Source organism: Elephas maximus, chromosome 10, assembly GCF_024166365.1.
Source record: "Elephas maximus indicus isolate mEleMax1 chromosome 10, mEleMax1 primary haplotype, whole genome shotgun sequence".
In the NCBI taxonomy this organism is placed as follows: Eukaryota; Metazoa; Chordata; class Mammalia; order Proboscidea; family Elephantidae; genus Elephas; species Elephas maximus.
In genome coordinates this window covers 119,618,924-119,636,908 of record NC_064828.1, presented here as the reverse complement: position 1 = coordinate 119,636,908, position 17,985 = coordinate 119,618,924, and the positions used below count along the sequence as shown (strand labels likewise).

The following is a 17,985-nucleotide window of genomic DNA, read 5'->3' as shown; positions in this document are numbered from 1 at the left end:
GTGGAGGACTCTCCTACAAAGTATGAAGGGTTTTGCTGTCTAGAGGAAACGCTGCCACCCATGCAGCAGGGCGACTCAGCCCCCACCCCCCATGCAGCCCAGTGCTGTGAAGCCCACCAGTGCACATACTGCAAACGCAGACTCCATAGACCTGCAGAGCCCGTGCATACAGCAGGTGCTCACAACCTCTTTCTTAGAGGACAAAAGTATGAACCAATTAAAAATACCAGGGTGATGGAATGTTCTAGATCTTGACTGTGGTGGTGGTTACATGACTGTATACATTTGTCAAAACTCACAGAACCAGACACTTAAAAAGAGTGAATTGTATATTTTATAAGTACAGCTCAATAAACCTGAACCCCACCCTCTCCCCCCAAAAAAGAAAAGAAGGAAAGAAAATCAACTACAAAGACCAGAAGCAGGCTGGTTGGCGTTAGCCCCTCAGGTGAGCACGGGCAAGCAGGTGCTCACAACCTGGCATGGCAGGTAGTCAGGATACCCTCCGTGGCTGGCCGAGTAACAGCAGGCAGGGCTGTCGTGGATTTCACTAAACCGCAGCCCTGTCTCACACACTGGAAATGAGGTTTCTGACGGATGTGAAGTGAACTGACACTAAATATCTTGTGATCTTTAAAACAGCCTTGGTGGCACACTGGTTAAGGGATTGGCTGCTAATCAAAAAGTTTGGTAGTTCAAATCCACCAGCCGCTCCTTAGAAACCCTCTGGGGCAGTTCTACTCTGCCCTATAGGGTCACTACACGACAGAATCGAGTCAACAGCAGTGAGTAGAGCAAGCATATTAAGCAAGAAGACAGTGCCTCCGCAAAACCTCAGCGACACCAATCCCACCACATGTACGCCAAAAAGTGGAAAAAGGTAGGCGTGCTGCCATTGGGGCCAATTTGGGGGAGGTGCCCAGAGCTCCCAGACCACTGCCAGGCAACTGAGAAACACTTTGAGGGGTTCGAGCTTAAAATACCGATTTCCATATATTCTTCATCATCTTCCCTAAATTACCAGACTAAAATGACTTCAGCTTGATAATTTGATGTCTTGGCCTCACTACATTTTTTGTGGGAATGGAATGAAAAATCCAGCCTGACAAACCGAAGTAAATGTTCTAATCTTGTAAGAATAAATCATGATCCAGAAGAAATCTGCAGCCCTAAGGGAAACTTGACATTGATGGGTCTTGCCCACCCCCGGGGGCCCCCACCTGCAGTGAGAACGTCAGTGCCAGGTCCGTCTCCACTTGTCCACTGGGGGGCAGCACAATCTCGTGGGAGCGCAGAACTCGCTTGGAGCCCTAGGACGAAGACAAACACCTCACTGAAAGGGGGCATCTTGAACACCTTGGGATGGGTTCTCTTTGACAATGTTGGGATGAAGACACACAGATTGAGGGGTGGCAGGCATAAGACAGTGCAATTCCCAGAGACAATGCAGGGACATTTATAAAAAATCTCCTATCCTTTGACCCATCAATTCCACTTCCAGGAATCTGTCCTAAGAAGTGAGAGAAATCAAGAATGGCCACTGCCAAACGTGATACCATTACAAAGCTGTACCAGTAAGGTTCAGGGGTAACAGACGACACAATGCTGAAGTTCATCTGGAAGAACAATTGTGCAAGATGCCAAACATTTCTCAAAAAGTAGAAAAAAATGCGGAACGCTGGCCTCCCAGAGAGAAGCAGTGGTATAAAGCTACAAAGATGAAACATGTAGGCACCGCCACGAGACTACATTGGAAGTCCAGAAACAGAGCCAAGAAGGGATATAACCAAAAAACCAAACCTGTTGCTGTCGAGTCGATTCTGACTTATAGCAACCCTACAGGACAGAGTAGAACTGCCCCATACAGTTTCCAAGGAGCACCTGAGGGATTCAAACTACCGACCTTTTGGTTAGCAGCCATGGCGTTTAACCACTGTGCCACCAGGGTTTCCAGAGGATATATGGATATGTACAAAAAAAAATAGCACATAATAAAAGTGAGACTTGCAGAGAAAGTCAGTCAACAAATGCTTGTGGTAAGTGGACAATAAATCATTTGTATAAAATACAACAGGATCCCAACCTCAAACTTGATACTCGAATAAATTCTGAATGGATTAAAGATGTTCATCACAGAATTGTTTAAAAAGCAACTGTTCCAGGGCACTGTTTCCTTTGACAGCGATACCGCCATACAGTGGAGAATGGAGACTGGAAAGCTAGTCGGTAAGTCGGGGTTACGGCAGGTGGCAGGCTCCTCGGGGGATGGCTGGGCACCACGGTTCCAAGAGGGCGCTGGGCTCTAGCTCCTGGGAGGAAGCTCAGCAGGCCCCAGCCAGCGCCTCAGCCCCTGGTCTGCCCTCAGAACCACACACACCTCCCACGAGTCCCGAGAGCTCAGACACATAAAACACAACGGCCCCTGTCACATTCAGGCACTCACTAAGTATCTGCTGTTATCAATCAATGATGAAAAGGTGTTCACAGCACCCTGTCAACTCTCTATCAGAAAACTTCACTAGCAGGGTCCTCCTTTCTCCTAGGAGGTTTTTCCCTATTAAAAAATACAACACAGCCTGGAAGGCTGGGTTAGAAAACAGCTACAGGGGCCACCCTGAGTGGGGATTATATGTGCATTTCAGTTAATTCTCTTTGCTTGGCCGTGTTTCCACAATGCATCTGTATCACTCTGAAATTCTCTTTTGTTCTCAGTATTTCTGTATGATTCACACTGGCCAAAAAGTTAGAAACAGCCTAGAAACCCACCTGCGGCAAGTGGCTCAGTGCAGCCCAGACAGAGCGTTCTGTGGGGACGGGGGGCAGCTGAGAGCTGGCGGGGAGGCCCCAGGCTACAGGCACAGTGCGTGCGGCCATGTCTACCCACTCGGCCCCTGACAGTCCCTCCACTGCCTGGGCCACAGCTCCTACCTGTCCCCACTTGTGATGCGGGGTGGCTGTGTCTACCTCTCGGGTGGGGCTAGAACTAAACAGGCTGACAAATGAGAGACACAGCAGCCCCGGTGTGCTGAAGAGCTAGAGCCCACCTGTCGCCCTGTGGTGTCCCCATTTATGTTCTGAGAACACACAGGCGCAGTAAGCACACACAGAGGAGACGGAGAAGGGAGAGCCCGACATGCTCACGCACCCACGTGGCCTCCTCCAGCCCTGCCTGCCGGTGGGGACCCGCAGACTCTTGAGTTAGGGGTCTGGGCCTGGCACCTACAGCGGCCTTCGTGTGTGCTGCATGAGGGCTGGGCAGGCAGCTGTGGGAGAAAAGCCTGGAGGTAGGGGAGCGGCTAGTGATGAGGAGGTGTAGTGTAGCAGGAAACGGCAGGAGTGGTATGGGGAGCAGCCCACGAGGGCAGGGGTCGGGAGGGACCATCCATACTGCTGGGACAATGCTCCGCCTGGCTGGTGTCCTGCTGCGGGCAGAGCTGACAGCAGCTGGCCACTGCCCTCTGGATCTAGGTGCGTCAGCACCCAGGCAGTGTCCGCAGGCTACTCTGGCCAAGGACCTGAGCACTGTGGATGCCAGACAGGCCCCCTCCAGCCAGCATGTGTGCTCCTGTGGTGCTATGGGTGCAAGGCCTCCAAGCTGCTCTGCTGACGGAGCCCCTCCTCTGGTGTCCCCCTTCCTAAGGGTCAGCCCTGCATTTGTTGCCCAGCCCACTCCTTCACAGGTGTGTGCCCCAAATGTGTCTACACCTGCCTCTCAGGGACCTGGACCAGCCCAGCCAGTGACAGGGTGCAGGGTGAGAACATGAAGGGCCAGGTGAAGGCCAGGCGTGGGAGTGGACACAGGCGAGTCAGTGCCACCATGGCAGTAGCTTCCTCTGGGAATTAAGGAGGGAGGCAGTGAGATCAGTGGAGGGTGTGGGTGGTGGTGGTGGTGAGGAGGAGGGGCAAAACGACCCCTGGGGTGTAGGACTGAGAAGGTGGAGCTGGGTGGGTGGAACATGAGGGCTGGGTTCAGGGCTGCAGGGGGTGAGGAGGGTGAGTGGGGGGGTCTCCAGGTGAGTCAGGGCGGGGGCAGAAGAGGGCAGTAGAGGGTTGTGAGGCTGGAGTGGGGGCAGTACGTGTCCTCTCTGAGGCAGAGCCACCCACACCAGAGTTGACGGCCCCGCGGTGCTGGGCCAAACGGATGGGCCAGCTTGCGCTTTCGTGACTGTCAGCCCCAGCTGAAGCCCTCGGAGGGTCCCCGTGCTGGCAGCAAGATCTCCGCTGGACCTGAACCCCCAGGCCCCCAGGGCAGGCTGAGCCAGCCCGTCTGCATCCTGGGGGGTCCTGGGGTGCAGTCACCCTCGCTCACACAGCTCCTCTGGGTGAGAAAGATTTCTCAAGATCTTTATGTAAAATGCAGCAGTTTTGGTTGGTGGCAACTGTCTCTCCATAGGGAAGGGGGTGGGCCTTGGCTCCCCACATACTCCACCCTAGTTCCTGGTCGGAGGAGGGCCGGTGCCAGTGGGCCAAGGATGTATGCTCAGGAGCACTGACCAACCAGCACAGGGATGGGGTGCAAGGCGTGGCGTCCTGCAGCCAGGACCAGGCCCTGTGGGCCAGGGTGGGCTCAGCCAGTCCCTGGGATTAATGGTGCAGGGGAGCCTGCCCTGCGGAGCTCACAGCCTGGGGCATGAACAGGGAGCCCCGAACCAGCGCCAGGTGAAGCTGCGCAACGGAGACGGGACCAGTGCCTCTGAGACACTGCGGGGGGGTGCTGGGGGGCAGGGGGGGTGCAGGTTAAGTGCATGATGAGATGCACTGGCAGCCGAGCAGGTGAGCTGCAGGGGATGTGCACCTGCGATGGGTTCTGCCGGGGCCACAGGAAGCAGGTCTGAATGGGCAACTGTCAGAATCAATGCACACACCCGCCAGGAGCCCTGGGCAGCAGGGCCCCATCCACAGAGACACGGCAGCCACTACACAGGGAGAGGCAGTAGTCTCTAGGACCAGCAGGCCCCTACCGCGGCAGGGACGGTGTACGAGGAGGAACACCTCCTGGATCACAGCCCCCCACCCCACCATGACAGGGGCGACGTAAGACAGGGAAAGCCTCTTGTAGGAGCCTGGGGGCCGTTTCAGCCCCAGCACTACTGCCCGCTGAGCATAGGGGCCCTGCTTGGCCCTCCCTGCTGAGAACCCCTCATGGGCTGCAGTGTCGCACAGTCGTCGGGGATGAGGGTGAGTGTGTGGCCATCGGTGGTCAGGGCTCCTGCCTCCTTTTTCCTGCAGAGCCCAAGCCCTGGCATTGGTGGTCAGGGCTCCTGCCTCCCTTCTCTGCAGAGCCCACGCCCTGGCCATTGGTGGTCAGGGCTCCTGCCTCCTTTCTCTGCAGAGCCCACGCCCTGGCCATTGGCGGTCAGGGCTCCTGCATCCTTTTTTCCTGCAGAGCCCACACACTGGCCATCGGTGGTCAGGGCTCCTGCCTCCTTTCTCTGCAGAGCCCACACCCCCCCGCCACCTCTGGCTGTGGTGGAACCTGGGGACGTGTGCAACCTGTTACCTGCATCTTGACGGCGATCACCAGGGAGATGAGCTCCTTCTCCAGCTCCTTGAACACCACCAGCTTCTTTAGGGTCAGGCTGCACAACCTGGAAGGGAAGACACACGCTCACAAGTGACCAGGCCTCACCTCCCTGTCCTCAGTAACCCCAAGGCCCCCTCGCTGCAGCACCAACCGTGCCCACTGACCTGGCTGCGGCCTGGCCATTGTATCTTCCAGGAGTTCTGACCCAGCCCCAGCCAGGCAGGGAGCCACCCATGGTGTCCCCCAACTAGGCTGGCAGGCAGGGGCCCCCCATCCCTGAGGGTCCCAGAGGTCAGGATGCCCCTCTGTAGAAGTTGCTTAGCACAGGCAGGGGGTGGTACACAAGGGATTCCAAGGGCCACAGTCTGGGGTGGCCTCCACGGCCCTGCCCCCCTCCACAGCCCTGCCCATCCCTGCCCCCCACAGCCCTGTCCTTCACAGCCCCCCACAGCCCTGCCCCCTCCCCACAGCCCTGTCCCCCCACAGCCCTGTCCTTCACAGCCCTGCCCCCTCCCCACAGCTCTGTCCCCCACACGGCCCTGTCTCTCCCACAGCTGTCCATCCCCCTCACAGCCCTGTCCCACACCCAGGCCCTGCCCGCCCCCCTCCTCACAGCCCTGTCCTTCACAGCCTCCCCACAGCCCTGCCCTCTCCCCACAGCACTGTCCCCTCCCCACAGCCCTGTCCTTAACAGCCCTGTTCCATGCCCAGGCCCTGCCCTTCCCCCCATAGCCCTGTCCTTCCCCCCATAGCCCTGTCCTTCACAGCCCCCCCCCCACAGCCCTGTCCTTAACAGCCCCCCCACAGCCCTGTCCCATGCCCAGGCCCTGCCCGTTCCCCCCACAGCCCTGCCCCCTCCCCACAACCCTGTCCCCCCACAGCCCTGTCCTTCACAGCCCTGCCCCCTCCCCACAGCTCTGTCCCCCCACAGCCCTGTCCTTCACAGAGCCCCCCCACAGCCCTGCCCCCTCCCCACAGCCCCGTCCCCCCGACAGCCCTGCCACAGGGATGTCCCTCTGGAGGAAGCCCTGCGGGCCATCTCTTCCTAGCACAGCCACCCTACCACTCCCAGCTCTGAGGACAGTCTGCTCCACCCACCAGGCTGCTGTGATTCTAAGGCCTCTGCCTCACTGAGCAAGTGAAGCGCAAGGGGAAAACGACAGAGAAGGAGATGAAAGCTTAAAAGAGACTTAATGTTCACCAGGAAAGACCATATCCTAGGTCATAAAACAAACCGGAACAGACTTGAAGGGAATGAATGATGCAAAGCATCTTCTCGGACCAAAATGCAGTTCAATCCAAGACCAACAACAGAAGGGCATCTGGAAGCCCCCAAAGACGGAGAAAACGAAACAACGTGCTTCTAAACAGCTGTGGGTCACAGAGGAATTCACCACAGAAGTTAGAAAATATACTGAACGGGATGAAAATGAAAATACAACATATCAAAAATTGTTTTTACGCTAGTAAGCGGCCATCAATTGGTCTCAACCCACCTGGAGCAAAGGAGAATGAACACCACCAAAGACACAAGGTAATTATGAGCCCAAGAGACAGAAAGGGCCACATAAACCAGAGACTACATCAGCCTGAGACCAGAAGAACTAGATGGTGCCCGGCCACAACCAATGACACCCTGACAGGGAACACAACAGAGAACAGGAGAGGAGAGGAAGCAGAAGAGCAGTGGGATACAGACCTCACATTCTCATAAAAAGACCAGACTCAATGGTCTGACTGAGACTAGAAGGACCCCAGAGGTCATGGTCCCAGACCTTCTGTTAGCCCAAGACAGGAACCATTCCCAAAGCCAACTCTCCAGACAGGGATTGGACTGGACTATGGGATAGAAAACGATAGTGGTGAAGAACGAGCTCCTTGGATCAAGTAGACACATGAGACTATGTGGGCAGCTCCTGTTTGGAGAAGAGATGAGAAGGCAGAGGGGGGGCAGAAGCTGGCCAAATGGACATGAAAATGGAGAGTGGAGGGAAGGAGTGTGCTGTCTCGTTAGAGCGAGAGCAACTAGGAGTACACAGCAAGGTGTATGTAAGTTTTTGTAGTTTGTGTTTTAAAGCACGATAAAAATTAAAAAAAAGTTTTAAACTTTTTAAAAACTGCATTAAGTAGATGTTTACAGCTCAAGTCAGTTTCTCATATACAAATTTATACACACATTTTATGTGACCCTAGTTGTTCTCCCTATAATGTGACACACTCCTCCTTTCCACCCCAGATGGTCCGTGTTCATTCAACCAGCTCCTGTCCCTTTTTGCCTTTTCATCTCACCTCAGGACAGGAGCTGCCCATTTAGTCTCATGAATCTACTTGAGCTAAGAAGCACACTCTTCATGAGTATGATTTTATGTCTTATAAAAAAAAAATTATAGTCCAGTCTAATTTTTGTATGCAGAGTTGGCTTCGGGAATGGTTTCAGTTCTGGGCTAACAGAGAGTCCGGGGGCCATGTCTTCCGCAGTCCCCTTAATGGTCAGTCAGACCATTAAGCCTGGTCTTTTTACTAGAATTTGAGTTCTGCATCCCACTTTTCTCCCACTCTGTCAGGGGCTCTCTATTGTGTTCTCTGTCAGGGCGGTCACTGGTGGTAGCTGGGCACCATCTAGTTCTTCTGGTCTCAGGCTGACAGAGTCACTGGTTTATAGTTTCCTTATGTCTTTGGTGTTCTTCATTCTGCTTTACTCCAGGTGGGTGGAGACCAATTGATGCATCTTAGATGGCTTCGAGTTTTTTTTTAATTGTACTTTAGATGAAGGTTTACAGAACTAGCTTCTCATTAAAAAAACAGTACAGATATTGTTTTGTGACATTGGTTACCAATCCCAAAACATGTCAACACTCTCCCTTTCTCTACCCTCGGTTCCCTATTACCAGCTTTCTTGTCTCCCGCTGCCTTCTAGTCCTCGCCTCTGGGCTGGTGTGCCCCTTTAGTCTCATTTTGTTTTATGGGCCTGTCTAATCTTTGGCTGAAGGGTGAACTTCAGGAGTGACTTCACTGCTGAGCAAAAGGCTGTCCGGGGGCCATACTCTCAGGGCTTTTCCAATCTCTATCAGGCCAGTAAGTCTGGTCTTTTTTTGTGAGTTAGAATTTTGTTCTACATTTTTCTCCAGCTCTGCCTGGGACCCTCTATTGTGATCCCTGTCACAGAAGTCAGTGGTGGTAGCCCAGCACCATGAAGCTGTGCTGGACTCAGTCTGGTGGAGGCTTGATAATTGTGGCCCATTAGTCCTTTGGACTAATCATTCCCTTGTGTCTTTGGTTTTCTTCATTCTCCCTTGCTTCTGATGGGGTGAGACCAGTAGAGTATCGCAGATGGCTGCTCACAAGATTTTAAGCCCCAGATGCTACTCACCAAAGTAGGATGTAGAACATTTTCTTTATAAACTATGTGATGCCAATTGAGTTAGACGTTCCCCGAGACCATAGTCCCCACAGCCCTTAGCCCAGTAATTCCGTCCCTCAGGGAGTTTGGATGTGTCTATGGAGCTTGCATTATCTTGCCTTGGTCAAGCTGTGCTGGCTTCCCCAGTATTATATGTCTTACCCTTCACCAACATTACCACTTATCGACTGTCAATTTAGTGTTCTTCCATCCCTACCCCTCCTTCCTTTGTAACCATCAAAAATTGTTTCTTTTTGTGTACCAACCTTTTCATGAGTTTTTATAGTAATGGTCTCATACAATATTTGTCCTTTTGTGATTGACTTATTTCACTCAGCATAATGCCCTCCAGGTTCATCCATATTGTGAGATGTTTTGCAAATTCATCACTGTTCTTTGTCATTGCACGGTACTCTGCAGTGTGTACGTACCATAATTTGTTTATCCGTTCATCTGTTGATGGGCATCTGGGTTGTTTCCATCTTTTTGCTATTGCGAACAATGCTGCAATGAACATAGGTAAGTGTATGTCTATTCGTGTGACAGCTCTTTATTTCTCTAGGATATATTCCTAGGAGTGGGACTGCTGGGTCATATAGCATTTCTATTTCTAGCTCTCTCCGGAAGCGCCATATCGTTTTCCAAGATGGTTGTGCTATTTTGCATTCCCACCAGCAGTGCATAAGAATTCCGATCTCCCTGCAGCCTCTCCAAGATGTTATTTTCTGTTTTTTTTATTCGTGCCAATAATGTCGGGGTGAGATGGTATCTCATTGCGGTTTTGATTTGCATTTCTCCAATGGCTAGTGATTGCGAGCATCTCCTCACTTGTCTGTTAGCCGCCTGAATGCCTTCTTTGGTGAAGTGCCTGCGCATTTCCTTTGCCCATTTTTAAATTGGATTGTTTGTCTTTTTGTTGTAGAGGTGTTGGATTTTCCTGCACATTTCAGAGATTAGACCTCTGTTGGATCTGTCACAGCCCAGATGTTTTCCCAGTCTGTAGGTTCTCTTTTTACTCTCTTGGTGAAGCCTTTTGATGTGCCTAAGTTTTAAATTTTTATAAGATTCCAGTTATCCAGTTTATCTTCCGGAGTTTATGTGTTGTTAGTTATGGTTTGTATTCTGTTAATGCTGTATATTAGGGCCCCTAGCGTTGAGCCTATTTTTTCTTCTATGATCTTTATAGTTTTTGGTTTTATATTTAGCTCTTTGATCCTTTGTCAGTGAGTTTTTGTGTGTGGTGTGAGATGTGGGTCCTGTTTCATTTTTTTGCAGATGGACATTGAGTTTTCCCAGCACCATTTGTTAAAAAGATGGTTTTTCCCCATCTGATGGAGTTTGGGCCCTTGGCGAAGATCGGGTGACCATAGGTGGATGGATTTACATCTGGGTTCTCAATTCTGTTCCATTGGTTAATGTATCTGTCGTTGTACCAATACCAGGTTGTTTTGACTACCGTAGCTGTATAGTAGGTTCTGAGGTCAGGCAGTGCAAGTCCTCCTACTGTTGGCATTTGGATCAGGATTGCATTGTATCTGTAGATTGCTTTGAGTAGAATTAACATATTCGCAATGTTGAGTCTACCTATCCATGAGCATGGTATGTTTTTCCATTTAGGTAGATCTCTTTTGGTTTCTTGCAGTAGCGTTTTGTAGTCTTCTTTGTATAGTCTTTTACATCAGTGGTTAGATTTATTCGTATGTATTTTATTTTTTTAGGGGCTATTGTAAATGGTATTGTTTTCCCGATTTCCTTTTCATTGTTCTCTTTACCGATATATAGGAATTCAGCTGATTTTTGTATATTTATCTTATATATGCCTTGGTGTTTTTCTTTTGGGGTCTATCCTATATGGGGTTTGTTCAGCTTCTTGGATGGTCGCTTTTCATCATTCATGATATTAGGGAAGTTTTCTGTCAGCAATTCTTCAATGATCCTCTCTATGTTTTCTGTTTTCTCTCCCTGTTCTGGAACTCTGATCACTCACAAATTTTTGCTTTTGATTGTATACCACATAATTCTCAGGGTTTCCTCATTTTTTCTTCGTTCTTTTTTCTGATTTTTCCTCAGAGTTGTATCCAAGAGTTTGTCTTCAATTTCACTGGTGCTGTCTTCCATCATTTCGAACCTGCTATGACACTTCTATGACACTGTTCATTTCTGAAATATTGTTGTTTATCTTTTGGATTTCTAATTTTTGTTTTTGTATGATTTCTAGTTGTGAATTTATTTTGGTAATTTGTTCCTGTATTATTTTCCTGAACTCTTCCATTTTTTTGGTCTGTATTTTCCATGAATTTGTCTGCCTTTTCCATAAATTTGTCTATTTTTTCCTCATTTTTGTCTGCTTTTTGCTTCTACTCTTACATAGCTCTGAATATTAGGGATTTGAATTCCCTGTCAGGTAGTTTTAGTGCCTTTTCTTCTACTGGAAAGTCATCTGGTGTTTTATTTTGGATGGCTACTGGAGCCATTCTCTCCTGTTTTTTATATGTTTTGATATTACCTGCTGTCTTCGGGACATTCAGTAGTCATTTTCTTCATTTCTTGATTGTAGATTTGTTTGTTCTGTCCTGGTTTTTTATTTGGTTATGTCTGAGCAGGCGGTCTGTGTGTTCTTTGTTGTTTACTTGTCTGTAATCGCGTTATTTTTTCACCTCCTTGTCCAATGGGCGGGGAGTCACTCAGCTATGGTGCAGCAAGGCAGGTCCAGCTGAAGTGGGGGAGCTGGGATGGGTTGTTTGTGGCACATACTAGGGCCAACAAGGTGGACCAAGGATCAGTGCCAGGCAGGTTCCAGTAGGCCACGCCTGTGTTGCTCAGACGTGTGATGTTCAGTGCACGGTGCAGGTAGGTTGTGATGTATGGAGCTAGTATGGGTATGGGAAAGAGAGAGAAACAGGAGCCAAAAACAAAGGAAAAAAAAACACTCCCCCCGCCCCCCAAAAAAAGTACAAAGGGAGCTTGCCATTGGCGTGGAGAGATGAGATCCCAAGAAACGGAGGGAAGCAAAAAGGAAAAAAAAAAGGGAAGCAGAAAAAAGAAAACTAGATAAAAACTTGGGGGAGGGGGGAAGAGAAGAAAAGCCCACAGGGGTCCCAACAGTGCGGCTGCGAATACCGGGGAAGTCTCCCAGGTTGTGCTGCATAGCCTGGCTTGAGGGGGTATAGATGTCACAAAGCACCAGGTAAAAGAAGTTGACTTACCTGGAAAAGAAGGTAAGTATAGACAGATGAGAGCTGAGAGATGAAGAAAGACAGAAAGGGAAAAACAGAGAAGGTAGAAAGAAAAAAAAGAAATGCCCCCCAGGGATTCCACCTAGGCAGCTGCACGGATTGGGGGAGTGGCTCCTAGGCAGTGCAGCCCTGCTAGAAGGGGCTCCCAAGTGTGAAAAGAGAAAGAAAACAAAACAGAACAAACCAAAACAAGCGGAGGGGGGGAATCCCCAGGGGTCCCACCAGCGTGGAGTCTCGGGCCAGGGAAATGGATCCCCAGTCGAGCAGGGCTTCACAGCCTTTCAAGAAGAAGCAAAGATGGCACACAGAGCCAGGTGTTCAAAAGAAAGGAGCAAAAGAAAGGAGGCGGATGTGGTGGGAGGCATGGAAGAAACCAAAAGAGATTGAAAGAAGCTACACCAGCTCTGGGACCCAACCAGTATGGATGCGGCAAATCCAAGCAGCCTGGGGCGGAAGCAGTTGCCTCCTGGCCAAGAGGCTGTGGCTGGCGGGAAGCAGAAGAGGCTGAAGGGGGAGGGGAAGAAGGGTGGGGATTAGGAAAGCCTGTATCGCTCATTACTGGGTGCTCTGTCTCCTGCTGGGAACTTCATGAAACTGCTTTCCCATACGCCCTGTCCACCGATCCGCGACGCGGGTGGGGCAAATCCCAGTGGCATGGACGCTGCACTTCCCAGCCGGCTGAGTCACCACAGCCAGCCAGGAAGCTGGGAGGCTGACCAGAGGGGAGAGGATGGGGGGTGGGAAAGCATGTATTGCTGGTTACCGGGTGCTCTGTCTCCTCCTGGGAGCTCTGTGAAGTTGCTTTCCTCTGCTCCCCGTCAGCCAATCTCCGATAGTCCAAGATGGTGAATCCATGCTGTGTTAGCTGATAAGGAACCTCAGCAAGTATCTCTCCTCGCTCTCTGTCCTCTGTCAGTTTTCTTATTCCATTCAGTGTTTGCCTGAGTTCTTTATCTCTTCATTTGACACTCTGCGTTCCAGGAATGACATCTGTCTCTGTTTGACTTAGTTTTCCAGTTCTTTGCTGTGGAGGGACGGCGTGGTGCTTTTGTCTATGGAGCCACGTTGGCTGGAAGTCCCATCTATACCTATTTTATTGAGAGTTTTTTTAAAATCAGGCATCGGTGTTGGACTTTGTCAAATGCCTTTTCTGCGTTGATTGAGATGATCATGTGGTCCTTTTATTTATGTGCTGGATCACACTGATTGATTTTTCTAGTGATGAACCATCCTTGCATACCTGGTATGAATTCCACTTGGTCGTGCTGTATTACTTCTTTGATATGATGAATTCTATTGGCTAGAATTTTGTTGAGAATTTTGGAATCGATGTTGAGAAGTACAACCAGAATGCTCCTTAAAAGCAAGGATGAAAAGACTACATCTCACTTACTTTGAACATGTTGTCAAGAGGGATCAGTCCCTGGAGAAGGACATCATGCCTGGTAAAGTAGAAAATCAGCAAAAGAGAGGAAGACCCTCAATGAGATGGACTGACACAGTCGTTGCAACAATGGACTTAAGCATTACAACGACTGTGTTTCATTTTGTTGTATGTAGGGTTGCTATGAGTCAGAACCCACTCGATGGCACCTAACAACAATAACAACAGGTTCATGAGAGATACTGGTCTGTAATTTTCTTTTTTTTATGGTATCTTTGCCTGGTTTTGGTATCAGGGTTATGCTGGCTTCATAGAGTGAATTCAGAAGTACCCTTCCTTCTCTACGTTCTGAAATAGCTTGAGTAGAACTGGTGTGAGCTCTTTTCTGAATGTTTGGTAGAATTCTCCAGTGAAGCCATCTCGACCAGAGCTTTTTTTCTGTTGGGAATTTTTTTTTTTTTTTTTAATTACCTTTTCAATCTCTTCTCTTGTTATAGGTCTGTTGAGATTTTCAACATCAGTTTGTGTTAGTTTGGAGAGGTAGTGTGTTTCTAGAAATTTGTTAATTTCCTCTGGGTTTTCAAATTTGTTCGAGTATAGTTTTTTATAGTACTCTGTTATGATCCCTTTTATTTCAGTTGGGTGAGTTGTAATATCCCGTTTCATTTCTTATTTGGGTTATTTGCATCCTTTCCTGTTTTTCTTTTGTCAATTTCGCCAATGGTTTGTTGATTTTGCTGATACTTTCAAAGAACCAGCTTTTGGGTTTGTCGATTCTTTCTATTGTTTTTCTATTCTCTATTCCATTTATTTCTGCTCTGATCTTTATTATATCCTTTCTTCTGGTAGCTGTGGGCTTCTTTTTCTGTTCTCTTTCTTTTTGTTCAAGTTGCGTAGCTAATGTTTTGATTTTGTCCCTTTCTTCTTTTTTGATGTGTGCATCTATTGCTACAAACTGACCTCTGTGCACTGCCTTTGCTGGGTCCCAGAAGTTTTGGTATGATGTGTTTTCATTCTCATTTGATTCTAGGAAGTTTCTGATTCCACCTTTGATTTCTCCTACTACCTAGTGTTCTTTAAACAGGGTGTTATTCAGTTTTCATGTATTTGATTTTTTCCCCTTGCTCTTCCTATTATTTTTACTTTGATGGCATTGTGATCAGAGAAGATACTTTGTATTACCTCAGTGTTTTGTATTTGAGGGTTGCTTTGTGGCCTAAGATGCAGTCTATTCTAGAGAACATTCCAAGTGCACTGGAAAAGAATGTGTATTTTGCAGCTGTTGGATGGAGTGTTCTGTATACAACTATGAGGTCAAGTTGGCTGACTGTGGCCTTTAGATCTTCTGTATCTTTGATTAATTTCTTCCTAGATGTTCTGTTCTTTACCAAGAGTGGTGTGTCGAAGTCTCTTACTATTATTGTGGAGTTACCAATCTCTCTTTATAGTGCTGTTTAAAAGTTTGTTTTGTGTATTTTGGCGCCCTGCCATTGAGTGCGTAGATATTTATTAGAGTTATGTCTTCACGATGGATTGTTCCTTTAATCATTATATAACGCCCTTCTTTGTCTTTTATGGTGGATTTTGTTTCAAAGTCTGTTTTATCTGAGATTTGCATTACCACTCCTGCTCTTTTTTGGTAGCTGTTTTTTATTTTTTCCCATTCTTTGATTTTTTAAATAAATTTATGTCTTTGTTTCTAAGGTATGTCTCTTGTAGACAGCATATTAATGGATTCTATCTTTTTTAATCCATTTTGCCACTCTCTGTCTCTTAATTTTATAACTATTGATTCAAACCAAAAACCAAACCCAGTGCCATCAAGTCGATTCTGACTCATAGTTAGCAGCCATAGCTCTTAACCACTATGCCACCAGGGTTTCTTATAAGTAATTATTGATAGATGTGAGTTTATTGATGTAATTTTGTAATTTTTTGTGTGTGTGTGGTGCTGTGTTTTCTCCTCTTACTCCTCTTACTCTCCTGTGCTGTAATTCTTTTTTTGTGGATTTTTTTTTCATTTATTTTGTTTTTTGTAGATTTTGTGTTTACTGAGACTTTGTTTTTCTTCTTTACTTTGATCAATAGATCTGTTAACTTTCTTTCTGGTTACCTTGAAATTTACCCTTATCTTCCTAAGTCTGAACCAGTCTTTGATTAATTGGTATCACCTTGACTTCCTCTCCATTTGAAAGTTCTACACCCACATGGTTTACTTCCTCTTTTTTTGTTCTGATGTTGTTGTCATTATTAACCTCTCTGGTTCCCTGTTGTAAATCTTTTAATTTTGACTTATCCTTGAGAGTTCATTACCTAGGTTGTTGGCATCAGGCTGATGTGGGCTTGCATTCTAGATTCAGGCTGTCAACTGATGCTGTTTGTTCTCTAACCAAAGGACTCCCTTTAATAATTCTTTTAGTTTGGTTTGGTTTTTACATATTCCCTTAAATTCTGTTTACCTGGGAACGTCCTAATTTAACCAACATATCTGAGTGAGAGTTTTGTAGGATATATTATTCATGGTTGGCAATGTTTTTCTTTCAAGATTTTATATATGTCATCCCATTGCCTTCTTGTCTGCATGGTTTCTGCTAAGCAATCTGAACTTAGCCTTATTGTTTCCTCTCTGTATGTGACTTTTTTTTTTTTCCAGCTGCTCTCAGGATTCTTTCTTTGTCTTTGGTTTTAGCGATGTGATTAGGATATGCCTTGGTGATTTTCTTTTGGGGTCTATCCTATATGGGGTTCACTGAGCATTTTAGATGGTCAGCTTTTCATCATTCATAATATTAGGGATGTTTTCTGTCAGCAATTCTTCAGTGATCCTCTCTGTGTTTTCTGTTTTATCCCCCTGTTCTGGAACTCCAATCACTCGAAAATTTTTGGTTTTGATTATATCCCATATCATTTTCAGGGTTTCTTCATTTTTCCTCATTCTTTTCTCTGATTTTTCCTCAAAGTGGTATCCAAGTATTTGTCTTCAACTTCATTGACCCTGTCTTGCATTGTTTCAAAACTGCTCCTCAAACCTTCTATGACACTGTCCATTTCTGAAATCATGTTGCTTATCTTTTGGGTTTCTAATTGTTTTTGTATGATTTCTAGTTGTGAATTTATTTTGACATTTTGTTCCCGTATTATTTTCCTGAATTCTTTGTTTTCTCTGTATTTTCCATGATTTTGCCCATTTTTTCCTCATTTCTGTCTGCTTTTTCCTTCAACTCTTACATAGCTCTGAATACTGGAGACTTGAATTCCCAATCAAGTAGTTACCATGTCTTTTCTTCTACTGGAAGGTCATGGGGTATTTTATTTTGGATGCCTAATGGAACCATCCTGTCCTGTTTTTTTTAATGTTTTGATATTGTCTGCTGTCTTTGGGACATTCAAGAATTATTTTCTTCATTTATTCATTGTAGATTTGTTTGTTTTGTTCTGCTTTTTTGTTTTATTTGGTTACGTCTGAGCAGGCTGGCTGGGCATCCTTTGTTCTTTGCTCATCTGTGGGCACAATACTTCTCACCACCTTGTCCAATTGGCAGGGCCGGTCACTCACTGTGGTGCAGCAGGGCTGGTCCAGTGGAGGGGGAGGGGTTTGGATAGACTGTGGCATGTACTGGGGTCAGCAGGGCAGGGCTGGGGGTTAGCGAAGGCCAGGTTCGGGGAGACCATGCCTGTGCTACTTGGGGGTGCAATGCTCAGTGCACACTGCAGACAGGCATGAGAGAGGGGAAGGTTGTGATGTGTAGAGCTAAGTGGGTATGGGAAAGAAGAGAAAGAGGGGAGACAAATGGGCCAAAAAAAAAAGTGCTGAGGGAACCTACCGTTTAAGTGCCACAGATCCGGGAAAGCCATGTGCCAGTGGCTTTCCAGCTGGGCGCTGAGGCATAGCCTGTCAAGACGGGACAGATTCAGCACACGTAGCTAGGTGGGTGGGAGAAAGGAAAGGAAAAAAAGGTGAGAGAGATAAGAAACCGATAAAAAAAAAAAAGAGAGAGAGAGAAAGGCCCGTGCTGCCAGGTGGTTGGGAGAAAGAAATGGAAGGAAAAGTAGAGAGACACGAGAAACCAAGAGAAAAGCAGAAAAGATGCCAGGTGGTTGGAAGGAAGGAAAGAAGGAAGTTAGAGAGAAAAAAACTGAGGGAAAAAAATGCCCCCAGGAAGCCCACCAGCGTGGTGGTGCAGACCAGGGAAGTGGTTCCCCAGCTGAGCACCACCTCGCAGCCTGTCAGGAAGGAATGGAGATGGCACATGGACCCAGGTGTTCAAGAGAAAGGAAAGGAAGGAGGTGAGAGAGAAGAAACCAAAAGAAGCCAAAAAAAGCAACAACAGCAACAAAATCATGGCACTGAAGTAACTGGCCAGTGTGGGTGGGGTGAATCCAAGCAGCGAGGAGCCAGCATCTCCTCTGTGCAGCGACTGCAGCCTGTCGGAAAGTGGCA

At 47.7% G+C, this 17,985-nt stretch overlaps 1 protein-coding gene across 4 annotated transcripts in view; it reads right to left on the bottom strand.

The window, feature by feature from the left end:
• The window catches only part of PACS2 (phosphofurin acidic cluster sorting protein 2), a 90,996-nt gene that overhangs the window by 30,412 nt on the left and 42,599 nt on the right, over positions 1-17,985 (bottom strand). For all 4 annotated transcript variants that reach the window (XR_007518873.1, XM_049897764.1, XM_049897765.1 and 1 more), the window contains exons 2-3: positions 5,501-5,588; positions 1,221-1,310 (exon numbers count right to left, since the gene is read on the bottom strand). Coding sequence is in view for 3 of the 4 variants with exons in the window: in XM_049897764.1 (XP_049753721.1) it covers positions 1,221-1,310; positions 5,501-5,588 (178 nt within the window). In the remaining variant the exon portion in view is untranslated. The remainder of the gene's footprint in view (positions 1-1,220; positions 1,311-5,500; positions 5,589-17,985) is intronic.